The 13,884-nt window shown below is 47.4% G+C and overlaps 1 protein-coding gene across 1 annotated transcript in view; it reads right to left on the bottom strand.

Annotated features, from left to right (window-relative positions):
- Window positions 1–6,677, bottom strand: part of LOC119181579 (nuclear pore glycoprotein p62-like) — a 32,675-nt gene extending 25,998 nt beyond the window's left edge. Inside the window, exons 1-2 of the mRNA XM_075884204.1 lie at window positions 6,565–6,677; window positions 848–991 (exon numbers count right to left, since the gene is read on the bottom strand). Of these exons, the coding sequence (XP_075740319.1) occupies window positions 848–968 (121 nt within the window). The 5' untranslated portion in view covers window positions 969–991; window positions 6,565–6,677. The remainder of the gene's footprint in view (window positions 1–847; window positions 992–6,564) is intronic.
- Between the last annotated feature and the right edge of the window lie 7,207 nt (window positions 6,678–13,884).

The raw sequence follows: 13,884 nt of genomic DNA, 5'->3' as shown, positions 1-13,884 counted from the left end.
CGAAATAAGCTAATAGTTGGTGATCTCTCTGTAAAAGCGGTTTCACTGCAGCAGAGAAATGCTGTAACATGAATGCACCTATGCAAAAAGTAACCCACACAGCCACAAAGTTCCACTCTATGGTTAAAAAGAACGTTTTTCTCCCAAGTCGATTCATAATACTTTAACGTTTAAAAGCTTGTGACACCGGCTTAGTTGTTTGAAGTATAGAAATTTTTAGAACTTGACATATTTTACAGGTTGATACTTGCATTCTACTGGAAGTCAAGTCCTGCTACTATTAAAAGGTGCGTCCATTTACTTCGAAACAAAAAGAATGACATTTACGCATGTCTTGTTTCAATTAAACAAATTGAGCAGCTTAGTTGGGTCATGAGAAATATGCTCGTTGTTTTCTAACATGAGATATATACCATTTGAATTCGTACTTGTCCAAGTGTTTTCTACCAAAAACCCTATCCGCTTCCAATCAACCTAGGACGTGAAATTTGCTATTTGCACAAGCGTAGTAATAATGCTACGTTAATGCAGATAGGACTTGGTGTTTCTAGATGAGCTTGGGGTTCCTAGAGCTCATTGAGCCATCCGAAATCATGAAAAATTTTTGCAAACCTTGACACGTTGCGAATGTAACCCTTTTGTGGTAAACTTCAAAAAATAAAGGCTAGGCACAAAGCAAGAGCGGAGGATTGAAAAAAAAAAGTCAAGAGCAAAGGCCTTTTTATTCTTCCTGCATTTATTTGCGGAGTACCACTTAGTAACTACGGAGAGCCACGTAGCCCATTTTGGTTCCCTTCAAAAGTGCTCATTAATATTCTCTTAAAAACACAAAACGATGCAGCCTCACTTGTTGTAGCCTTGATGGCGGCTGGTGACGCGACAGACGTGGCTGGGGTGGCCGTGGCTGGGGCGGGGGACGCCAAGCCCGTCGGCCGCAGCGTTGTGCCGAAGTTGAACGGAGTGGACATCTCACTGGTCTTGAGAGAAAACGCTGAAAGCCCAAGTAACGCGCGGTATGTTTGCAATCACTTTCCACAGCCTGCTGTTTGCAACAATAAGAAAACCCCTTTCCTCAAGTTTAGTAGCAAACGCGCTCAAGCGGTACACTTCTTAAAGGGGTAACTTGGCGATGGGAATGGTAAGTTTGGTTGCAAGATTCAATTTTGAAATTCATTATTTTTTTCGCAATTCCCCGGCCACATTTCCCATCGTGGCAAAATGTTAGAACAAGATAACCAATAGAAGTACAGAAAAATGCTTTACTACTGTGCTGTCATCAAAAACTGAGAAAATCGGCTATGGAGAATGCATAACTTGCAGCTTTCTTTTGGAACAGAGTCGCCAACTTTCATTATTGCCTGGAGTAGAGGTCGAAGGAACTCAGGGTAGCCACGATGATACCTCAAATGAAAGAAAGATAAACACTATTTTCATCGCAGCTGCGTTTTCTTTGCTTATACCTTCGTTTTTTTATGCTCCATTTGATCAGCTTCGATTTTTTGTGTAGTTGCTGGCACTTTTTTGATGTGCCATTCTGCAATAAATAAATATATAACCATTCAATGTTTTGCTCTTAGATCCTGAAACATTTGTGGGTGCTGCAAATCTGTCCATATTTGACCGCACATGGTATAAATTTAAATAAAATTGCCTTGTGTAAAAGTTGTGTACAAGTGAATAGTACAGGCGATTTGAAAAACAAGTTTGGTGTTTATTTTTGAAAAGGAAAAATAAACAACCCTTAACTTTATAGCACTCATCAAGCCTTCGTAAACATCTTTAAAGAAAAATTCACATGTACTCGTGCTTAATTCAATAACTAATTTTGGGATGATACGAATTGTTGCAGCTCAGAAACTACGAGACAGCTTGAAATCAATCTTAGTTATGATATCAACATAACAATTATCATCTGCATGACAAATTTCACCAGTCTATCTTCACAAAAAACAAAAAATAGTTTTTATCGGCTTGCCATCAGAATAGCGGAAAATGCAGGTCAGCACCTTGTTCTGTGTTCACAATAACAACTGTAGGAGCTTTTAAGTCCCAAAAGCACGATATGCTTACAAGAGACACCGTGGTAGAGGGCTCTGTAAATTTTTAGCGGGTGGGGTGCTTTAACGTGAACATAACGTGCATGGCACCCCCACCCAGCCCCTCGTTACAAAGACGTGGCCCTAGAGGGCCTTTCTCGACTTCAACCACTCCTAGGTGATCAAGCTCGTCCTCGGAACGAGAAATTAGTGAATATAGGGGCTGTACACGCGCTACCACAAGTCCACGTCGCTTACGTAGTCGCCCGTACGAAGTGCGAATGGGTCCACTCAGCGAATTCTCGTCTCGTCTTCGTACCGCTCGGGGTCTTTCTGGCACAGCATTGTGGTGTAGTATTCCAGTGAGGCTGACATCGTACACGACACTCCTTGGATGTAAACGTGCGTCACGCTTTCACTCTATCCCGCCTGCAGGCTCCGTAGACGCTCACAAACACGACTGCGCTGCTGCACTCCCCAGCCGCCTCTGGCAAAAAATGGCTGCCTACCCAGAGCACAGAGCGTCGCTGCCGTTCATGCAAGACATGGATGCACCGATGACGACAAGAAATGAGAAAAGGATGTTCCCTATGTAAAGCTACGTCGCAAAGTCCTGGGGCCTTGAGGAATCCATCCACGTTTGAAACAGTGACCTATCGATAAGAATCAATTGTACCAGGAGAAATCGACGGTTGTGAATCGCAAACGGAGCGAAAATGTCCATGTTTCGCGCACAACAAGTAAGTACAATTTCCGCCGGGCAACGAGCAAAGTTTCCTAAAGAGCGACAAGAGCCACATCATAGGCCGTGAGCATGCGCAAAATACTAAGATGCCGACTGAAACGACATAAAAGCTTCGTCTTAACTCTGGGAAGCTGAATGTGTCAAGGCAAAGTCGCCGTGTTGCGGACTGCTAGGGCGCAACAGCCTGAATAAGATTTGGAGCAATTTTCGGAGCACTAAAATGTAGCTTTTGCAGCACGAGAACAAAAATTTAGAGTAGGTTACGGAAAAAAAAAACCGCCAAAAATTTTCACGAAATTCTGAACTTTGAGCATTAAAAATATCTGCAAACCATTCAACATCGCCTAATGTGCGCACAGTGTTTATTTAAACTGCTATTTTAATAAAAGCAGCATTTGAAACTACCCCGAAGTGGAAGCAACGATGAAATTCAAATTAGCATTTGCGGCGCTTTTAAAATTCTTTGAGAGACTGCTCAAGCTCAGACGTGGATCTACCAAGCTGGCGACCTTGGAACTCGAGACTCATAAAGCAGTATATTAGGGGAGAGGGGAGGGAAATATAATGCATACGGTTTTGTTTATTGTTTTTCAGGGATGCAGAAATATCCTGCACAGCTACAAATGACCACCAGTGATTCATTTAGGCGTCAGTGATCTTACTTGTACTTATAATCATGCGACAGATACGCATGAGTTTTGGGGAACAAAATGTGCTGCGTCCCGTGAGTAGTACTAACATCTCCTTCCAAATTTTAGTAAGCTTTTAGTAAGGCAACAATGTCGTGCGGCAAAGGTAGCATCAGCATAATTCAGCACTGGATATAAAAAAAAACGAAAAAGAAACGCCAAGAAAATTTTCAACAGCTGCTTTTTTTTTTCCTTTTCAAGGTCCAAATTGCTTTAGCGTACAACAATTTTTTTTCTTTCTAACACTTGCCGTTTCAATAAAAGTTGTTTCTCTCTCTTTCTCTATGATGCCACTTCTTAGCTCACTTGTAAGGCGCGTTCGACCATTTCAAGTAACAACGCCACGCGTCCATTAGTCCAGCGGTGGCACCGGATATCTATCGCCAGGACGAAAATACGGAGATTGTGTCAACGCCAGTGTTCGAAGTACGTCGTGTTTATTCGCCCACGGAAAACGCGGCACACATCTCCAGCAAACCCCGTATTCAGAAACACTCGTTTACTTAAACTTGCCACCACCCCATGCAGTGCGTTTGAAACGCGTTTGTGCTGGCTTGGCACCACCTAAACACAGCGCGTTCGAAACACGTTTGGGCTGTATTCAAGGCGGTGACAAGTCAAGTTCAAATCAAGGGCATTTCTGATTACAGGGGTTAGTTCCCAACGTGCCATGGCTGTGTTTGCCGACTAGAAATTTATATTTTCGGCGAAGAGAAGTGGCTACGCGTGACATTTTTAGATGCGGAGCATCTTATACTCGCGCCTTGTAGTGCGCCGTCCGCGCCGTCCGCACCGCTTCTTGAACATTCGACAGCTGACGCGCGCGCATGCGCCGTCGCGCCGTCGCCCACTCTTCCACCATCTGTGCATCCCTTCCTCCTCTACACACCGCGCGCGCTTCACTCCTCCACCATCTGTGCACCCTTCCTCCTCTACACACCGCGTTCGACATCTACAATTCTCCTGATTCTCCAGTGGACGCGCATGTGGCGTCGCGCTTCGAGAACATTCAACAGCTGACAGTGCATGCGCCGTCGAGCTGTATATATACTCAAGGTCGGCGCTCGCTCGCTCAGTTGCCGCTCGTCGGTTGGTTTGTACGGCGCGTCGACGTCCAAGGTCGCGGTGAAATGAATTCCAACGAATCCACAAACACAATGATCGACGTCCCTTCGACCAGCGCCGCCCTTTCGCATACGTGTGTACGTTTTCACTCATTTAACACCCCCTCCTACAACCACGTTAACCAATTTAGCCATCGACCCAAGTAAGTCGCAATTTAACACCCCATTTCACAACCACGTTAACCAATTTAGCCATCGACCCAAGTAAGTCGCACTTTAACACCCCGTTAACCAATTATATGGTCCGCATCCTCCTCAGTGTTCCCCCGAGGGAAGCTGCGGGCAATTTTATTTTTATTTTAAGTTGCGTCGTCTCGCTTAGAGATACTCGCTGCGGTCAGTGGACGAGATGTGCGTGCGGCGTTACGTTATTTGATCTATAGCGTCTCGTCAGTGTCCTCCTAAAAACACCTATATATTTTATACATCGTGGTTTAGAATTAGGGTCTGCGCAATCATGTTGGTTACATGATGCCAAAAATGCAGCAGCATGGGGCAGTTTCAACAGATTTGATGGTTTTGGCTAAGCTTGGCGCGAAAATAGGGAATCATATCAAACTGTCGCAGCCGTTGCACCCCTGGGACTGATCTGCTGGAACGGAGCTGACGGGCTGCCGTGCTGGCCTGCTCGAGACGACTGGGAAGACAGGCGGTCATGTTGGCGAGCCCCGGCCGACAAATAATGGGCGCCATGTGGCCCCGTAGCGGATTTTTTTTTTTACATTTTGCGGAGAAAACTTTTCCATATGAAAACGAACCAGCTCGCCTTCGCGAGCGATAGAAACAGCTTTGGTCAACGAGACGAACGAGCCCTTTTGAAGTAGACGGCAGTGATCATTGAAGGCCAAACCTCATAAGCGTGAAAATGCACGCGACAGCGACAAGCGACGCGACGTAGATCCTCTTCGCGCGATCAGTCGCTAGCGCAGGCAAACCTCATTCACGCGACGGCTTCGGCGAGCGAATTCCACTGTTGATGGCATGAGGCCGTCTACTCGCACCAAGAAAACCGCGTAGCGAGCGGTATGCAATTTAAAAATAAGATATATTGTTGTGTAATAAAACGGAAAGTGGTTATTATTGCCTTGCAGCATTTTTTATATGCACATGCGTAATAAACATTGCGTTATTTCTTGTTGCGCATACGTGACTCGGGCAGGGTCACGTGCACCTATGTAGTCTTCGTCTTTTCCGGTTTTTCGCTATTGGCTGCTTGAGCCCAGCACTTCCGGGCGATGAGCGACGGTTTCCAAATCTGGAGAACCAAGCGATCGCGCGAAAATGAGCACACGTCGCGCGAACGCCCTGTTTCGTCGCTCATAGCGTCGCTCGTCGCTGTCGCGTGCATTTTCGCGCTTATGAGGTTTGGCCCTGACCAACACGATCAATGAGCGACTGATATCAACTCACGTGACTTTCCAAGGCAACAAAACCGCAAAACGCTTCAAGCGTACGAAGACTGGCGATTAAGTTTGCGACTGGCTCTCCGGGAAATCGCTTGCGTACCTCAAACTACTGCTGAGGGACATGCGTGCAGGACGTCTGCTCAACGTGGAAATCAAACTATGCCACGGAGTCGGAGGAAGAAGTCGGCGTCTATAGGGTTAAATGAAGCTTTAGTCTGCATACACTGAGGGCATCGGAGACCGTTTTGGAGCCCGGGCTAGGTGGTGTTTTCGCCGACAGCATCCGCGTAAGGCCGTGAGAGGAGCTCCCATACAGCACATAAAATCAGCGGAGCGTAAAAAGATACGCAGGAGAAAGAATAACAGATACCATCGTGAAGTAGGTCAGAAGAGAAGCAGAAGCTAGAAAAGGATCTGCAGAAAGCGTGAATGGTGGCGCAGAGTTAAACGAGACGCTGGCCGCGCTCGACACGGGAGAACAAAGGCGAGCATGGAAGGCAGACGCGGTGGTCGAAAAGCAGAAGATAGTGACGCACAGTACGTACCGGAATTGAATGTTCTTACATTTCTCTCGTCGCCGCTGTTGCGTCTCCTCTCCTCGCTAGGCCGGGTAGGACGAAGAAGAAACCGTGGTCGCGCCGATGTAGTCGGCGGGGACGCCGGCTCCACGGGTTCGCTGCAGCATTGCAGACCGGTACGCCGAATAAACATTCACGCTGCATTATTTCTTCGCATGCACATTTAGAAATTAATATTATTATTATCACGACGAAATTCATAGGCAGAACATGAAACGGCACCCGTAAATGTAATGCTGTAGGTACTGAAAATTGGCATCTCGCGTGTTGTCATCAAAGTGACAAAAACGCTAAACACAGAGTGCTCAATTAAGGATAAGTATTACTAGATGTGGAAAATACCTTCGGTGAGTAAAAATGCTGCTTTCCAACTCCTCAAAGTCGTCGAAAGCCTTTCCACCACAATAAAAGTTCACAGTAACCACCACTATGACTTCAACGCCGATGGAACGCTTCTTCTTCTCCTTCTTGTTCTATTCTCATGGCTTGCAGTGGATTGGTCGAGTGCTGGGTGATTTTTTTTCCTAAGCGTTTCTTCGCAACAACACCCCCTAGAGGCGTTTCTTCGCAATGAACAAACCCGATTGGCTAGTCTTGGATCGCCTATTAATTGTGCCGCGATGTTGCTCCATGGGGAGGTTTAATGATGGTGGCAGTTTTTTTATTGAAGGGAGCGCTGGCACACGTAGCAATATATATTCTCATGGCATTATATTGACAGCACTTTTCTGCAAGGTGGTGACAGGAGTATTATGGGATGATTTGTCTGCTATGGTGTGCTTTAAAGTACGTATCCAGCGTGTGCTACAGGCATTTAATCCGCATTTTTTAAATGCGAAGAATTCCTTAGCGAACATCGGTGACTTCGCGCGTATCTATCATCTAGCCACCTACGACTTTTAGCTGTCCTGGCCGTTTCGATAATGGTAACAATACCAAACTTAATATGGCATACTATGACTGTATGAAGAACATATTTGGCTAGTCATAACATGAAAATCATGACACGGATGTTATGAATGTCATGATTTACTATTAATGGTCCTGCAGCTCTTGCGGTGGTTTCGTTAACATGACATTTTGCAAGACTGGTATGGTATAAAACGATTGCATGGGGAACACAAGCGACCGACCATAACATGAAAATCATGACATGCCTGTCATGTAACAACACGACTACATGCCAAGCTCATGATGCGCTCGCGGGCGTTTCGCTTGCGTCGCATATACCAAATTTGGTATTACGGTACGTGAATGGATGACGAAGGTATGTGAATGGTGCAAACATGATAATCATGAGATGCGTGTCCTGTAACAACATGACTACATGCGACGCTCATGATGCGCTGGAAGCCGTTTCGCTAACTTCACTTATACCAAATTCGGTATTACGGGACGTGAACGGATGACGAAGGTAGGATACTGGTGCAAACATGATAATAATGAGATGCGTATCATGTAACAACATGACTACTTGCTACACTCATGATGCGTTCGTGGCAGTTTCGATAGCTTCACTTGTACCAAACTAGGTATTACGTGACGCAAACGGACAACATAGGTAAATGAGACATACAAACAAAATAATCACGACATGCGTGTCACGTAACAACATGACTACATGCCAAACTTATGATGCACCCGCGGCCGTTTCGCTAGCTTTACATATACCAAATTCGGTATTACGTGACGTCGATGGATGACGAAGGTTTGTGACTGGTGCAAACATGATAATCATGAGATGCTTGACATGTGAGAACATGACTACTTGCCACAGTCACACCGGCGTTGCCAAGGCTGACACTGGTCCTGCCATCTACTCGCAGACGCGTGACGCACTGCGTTGCTCTGACGCATGCGCGTTTCAGCGCATCCGGCGTCGCTCCGTCACGAAAAGAGAGAGACGCAGTGTTGTCTCGGTAACGCATGGGCGTGTAATGCAGCATGTCGCATTTCGCGCAGGTTGCTGTCAGGCCGCGCCGACGGACGCTGGTGGCGCTGGTCGCGTCTGGCGTCAGGCTATAGAGTGCTCGCGTTTCTGCTAACGCAGCGTCGCTGTGCCCAGCATGCGCGCGCGTCAACACTACATTGCAGATTATTGGGCCCTTCATGATGCCTTCGTGGCCGTTTTGCTAGCGCCACATATTCCAAATTTGGTGTTACGTGACGTCAATGGATGACGAAATATATGACTGGTGCAAACATGGTAATCCTGGCATGCGTGTCATGTAAGAAAATGACAACATGCCACGCTCATAGTGTGCTCGCGGCTGTTTCGCTAGCTCCACATGTACTAAATTTGGTATCACGTGACAAGAACAGATGACGAAGGTAAAGGACACATCCAAACATAATAATCATGACACGGCAGTCACGTATGGCATCATTTATCTCCACTTCATAACGTTGTGATGATTTTAAAGTGGCATATCAACACTGCCCACTCATGCTTCGCATATCATCGATTCCCAGTGTTCGTGGGATCTGCCAATTTTTTTCGTCTTTGACTTTTCAGAAAGGTCTTCACGTACATAAAAGGTCTTGAATAACAATCAAGAGTTGCTGTCGCTTAGAAGGGGCCTTTCGCGCGAATTCGCACTGGCACTATGGCTTCTGACATGGCACTCATTACTTGCATATTTATTTTTTGTTCCATTCATTTTAAACAGGAAACGCATTCCGCCTGAAAACATTCCGGTGAATAACACGCCATTGCCAATGGAGTAGCGTTTGAAACAAAGATCGCTTCGATGTGTTATCACGCGCATGTGTATTCTTCTTCCCGATTGCAACATTGATGGGATAACCTTTAAGTAAATGTAAGAGCATATTTCTTCCAAAAGCACACAAACACACGCACCACGCGTGAAAGTGAAATTTCGTAGAATACAGCCTATATATTGACGGAATCTCATAAACCCTGCTCTACCTAAAAAAACGGGAAAACCAGATATTCCTTACTTTATACACTCGCCGGTAGGAATTTTCACGCATTCGAAAAATAAAAAATTGGGAGATCCCACGTACAGTGGGAATCGATGATATGCGAAGCACGAATGAGAAAAGTTGATATGCCACTTTAATATCAGCACAGTGGTACGAGGCGGAGTTGAATGATGCCGTACATGAGGTCTGTGTCATGATTATCATGTTTGAATGTCTTGTTTAGCTTCGTCATCCAACACGTCGCGGGATACCAAATTTTGTATATGTGAAGCTAGCGAAACATTTGTCACGTTCTTATACGACACGCGTGTCAGGATTATCATGTTTGCACCAGTCATATATTTCGTCATTCATTGACTTCATGTAACACCAAATTGGGTATATGTGGCACTAGCAAAACAGCCGCGAGCGCATCATGACAGGCCCATTATACCTCAATGTAGCGTTGACGCGCGCGCACGCTTGGCACAGTGACGCTACGTTTGCAAAACGCGAGCACTCTATAGTCAGACACCAGGCGTGACCAGCGTCCGTCAGCGCGGCCCGATGGCAACCGGCGCGAAAGGCGACATGCTGCATTTGGGGCCATTGCGTTACCCAGGCAACAATGCGTCTCGCTCTTTTCGTGACGGAGGGACGCCGGACTCACCGCAACGCGCATGCGTCAAAGCAACGCAGCATGGCGCGCGCCTGCCAGTATATGGCAGGACCGGCGCCTGGCGTGACGCGACGAAACTAACGCCGGCGAGTACGCGCACCGCGTCACGTCGAAATGTATTGGCGCCTTGACTGTGGCATGAGGTCGTGTTTTCACATGACACGCATCTCATGATTGTGATGTTTGCACTATAGTCACATACCTTCGTTATTCATTGGCGCCACGTTATAATACCAATTTCGGTATATGTAAAGCTAGCGAAACGGCCGCGAGCGCATCATCAGTGTGGCATGTAGTCATGTTGTTACATGACATGCATGTCGTGATTATCATGTTTGGATGTGCAATTTACCTATGTCGTTCGTTCGCGTCGCGTAATACCGAGTTTGGTACATGTGAAGCTAGCGAAATGGCCGTGAGCGCATCATGAGCGTAGCATGTAGTCATGTTGTTACATGACACGCATCTCATGTTTATCATATTTGCACCAGTATCATACCTTCGTAATTGAAAATTTTGTTGAAGCGCACTAAAGACGGACGGACAGAAGAGGCTGACAAGGACAGTGCTTGCCACCAACTTGCCACCTTGCTGCATCATACCTTCATCATCGATTCACGTCCCGTAATATCAAATTTGGTATCAGTGAAGCTAGTGAAACGGTCACCAGCGCATCATGAGCGAGGCATGTAGTCATGTTGTTACATGACACGCATCTTATGATTATCATGTTTGCACCAGTCTTATACCGTCGTCATCCATTCACGTACCGTAATACCAAATTTGGTATACGTGACGCCAGTGAAACGGCCGCGAGCGCATCATGAGCGTGGCATGTAGTCATGCTGTTAGATGACAGGCATGTCATGATTTTAATGTTCGGGTCTGTCGCTTGTGTTTGCAATGCAATCATGTCATACCTTAGCAGTTTTGCAACATGTTATGTGAAACGAAACCACCGCAACAGCTGCAGGCCCATGAAATGTAAATCATGGCATTCATGGCATACTGTTGTGCCACAGACATGTTCCGCGTTCGGGAGCACGTCTCACGAGATTGAGTCCTGTTCCGACGAACTGTCTCCCCGCCTCCCAGCGCCGTCTTCCGTGCAGAAGAACCGTGCAGTTCCGGGGATAACGTCGCTTCCTCCGCCGAACCACTTTGCAGTTCCGGGTATGGCCGCGTCTCCTTAGCCGAGCCACTGTGCCGTTGCGGGGAACTGGTCTCGCAGAAGAGTCCCAAAATGCTATTTAAGGCCGTGCCGGCCCCATGTTAGAGGAATTTGCCCCAGCCGACGTTGTCGTGCTGGCCGGCTCTGTACAAACGACAACCTGCTACAGTAAACGCTATTTTTGTTGCTGTTTTCAAAACGGGTGGCCTCCCTATTTCGCCTTTGGGCTAAGGCTTCAGCGAAGTCCGCTCGACGGCTCGCCGCTCTTTGCCACCGCTACCATCGCGACAGAGCAAATTCCTAACAGTGGTTGGCAGCTTCGGGATACGATATCCTACGTTTGGCAAGTCTGATCGGATCTCTGAGCACGAGGACGACCGCCGTGATAGCGTCTGGCTACGCTGTGATACGCTACCCTACGTTTGGCACGCCGGATCGGACCCCTGGAAGCTCGAGCACGACCGTCCTGATATTAGCGTTTGAATACGCTGGTATACGCTACCCTGTTCTCATCGTTCGGCAAGCTGGGACAAGCTACCCCAGATCTCAACATTGGCAAGTTGAACCGGATCCCTGCAGGCCTGACGACACCCACGGCACTGTTCGAAGGCAGCCACGAGTTGGATAATCATCGGCTACTTTGGTTGGGCGAGTGCCCAACGTTTACTGTTCATATCGCCAGACCTCTCTAGCACATGCAGATGTTAGGAGAGTGTTTTGTTTTGTTTGGGTGGTTATAATTTAATATTCACCTACTTTAAACCACGAGATTAGTTTTAGAGTACGGTGAATATCAGTAGTAGAGCATCACGAGGGACAAGATCGCGATGGAGCAGTACCTGGTGCAGGACCTTCTTGAAATTTGTGGAGCCATGGGGATTTCCGCCGGGTCCGCTAAAACAAGGGAAGCGGTTCTCGAGGTGATGCGGGTAGAGAATGTGATGGCCGAGGAAGCTGACGAGTTTTGGGAGCTTATTTGTGAGCAAAAGCAGAAGGCCGAGAAAAGCCACGAAGTGCTCGAAGCTCAAAGGCACGAACAATGGAAAGCCGAAGGAGCTCAAAGGCACGAACAATGGAAGGCCGAAGAAGCTCAAAGGCACGAACAATGGAAGGCCGAAGAGAGTCGCAAAAGGAGAGAGCATGCTTTCAGAATGAAACAGCTTGATCGTCAAATTGAAGCGATTAAGTGACAACGAGCACAATACCGACTCGGACTCTTCAGAATGGATCAGAACATCTTGTCTTTTCTCGTTAGTTTTGAAGAGGTCTGTGACGATGTTGGTGTTGAGCGAGATTTATGGTCGGTGAATCTTGCCACGTTGCTTCCCTGCAAAGTCGCAAGCATTTTGGAGTGCTTATCTGCCGAGGAAGCGCATAACTTCGAAAGGGTTAAATACGCTTTGTTCCAGCACTTTGCTGCTATGAGTACTGCCGACTGCGAAAGTCGAGCATACAAGTACAGCGCTGAAGCGCGCAGTAAAGCGCTAGAAATTGAGGCCCATCGCAAAGCGCAGGACGTCAACGTGCGTCAGAAAGAGCGAAATGAGGCGCAGCATAAGGCGATGGAGGTAGAAGCTCGTGAAAATGAGGCTCACCGAAGAGCGCTAGATGTAGAAGCGCGTCGAGAAGCGCGTTATAATAAAGAGAGACGGAACGTGCAAGAGGCTGAGGCCCGTCGCTATGCACAAGGCGCTGAAGTGCGTCAGAGAGATCCGGGCACTGAGGAGCCGCACGAGGAGCTAGGGGAGGAAGCCCATCGGAAAGCTCGGGACGAAGAGGCGCATCGTAAAGCGCTAGAGATGGGGCTGCTTGGCCGCGCACGTGAACAGGATGAATCGCGTCAAAGTGAGCATGAGGCTGACTACGAAGGCCTGGGAACAAGGGCTATCTTGGAAAGAGAGAGACCCTTACAAACTGAAGAGAAAATCTCGGGCGAGATGGTTAACTTTAAAAGCATCGGGACTCCCGTTCTGTCACAGGCAGAGACAGCTAGCATAGGGCCCGAGGAAAATGTAGCTAACCAGTCTAGAGTTTCAGCAGTACTATTTAGAGGCAGCCCACTTGTGAGTAAGTGTGTTGAGACTGCCAGTATTGCGAGAAGTTCGCACAGAAAGAGGCGTCGGCGTATGCGTAACGCGGTGAAGACGACTGATGACAAGCGCGCTAAAGCTGCTTTTAAGTGCCGTGGCGTTATCAGTCGAGACGCCAGGCTTAAGGCTAGGCGTAGGATCGCGAAAGGGTCCTCAGCGAAATGTTTGCATCTCAGACCATCACTGAGATTGAGATCAGGCGGGAAGTCCGTCAAGAAAAACCGAGTTTGAGGAAAATTCGGATGTCGAGATCATCGCCTGGTCTCATCTTTTTCGATGCCACATAGAGTAAATCACGTGGAGGAGCATCGCGTACGCCTGAGCTGTAACAAAGGCTCTCAATCCTCACCGTGGCGAGAGGGTCACTGGTCAAACCGGAGGGGTAAACGACGCAGTGCAGATGCCCCTTCCTCTGATTTAAGTGGGTGTACGTCAAAAGTC

This window comes from Rhipicephalus microplus, unplaced genomic scaffold, assembly GCF_043290135.1.
Source record: "Rhipicephalus microplus isolate Deutch F79 unplaced genomic scaffold, USDA_Rmic scaffold_24, whole genome shotgun sequence".
Classification (NCBI taxonomy): Eukaryota; Metazoa; Arthropoda; class Arachnida; order Ixodida; family Ixodidae; genus Rhipicephalus; species Rhipicephalus microplus.
This window is presented reverse-complemented; position numbering and strand designations above follow the sequence as displayed.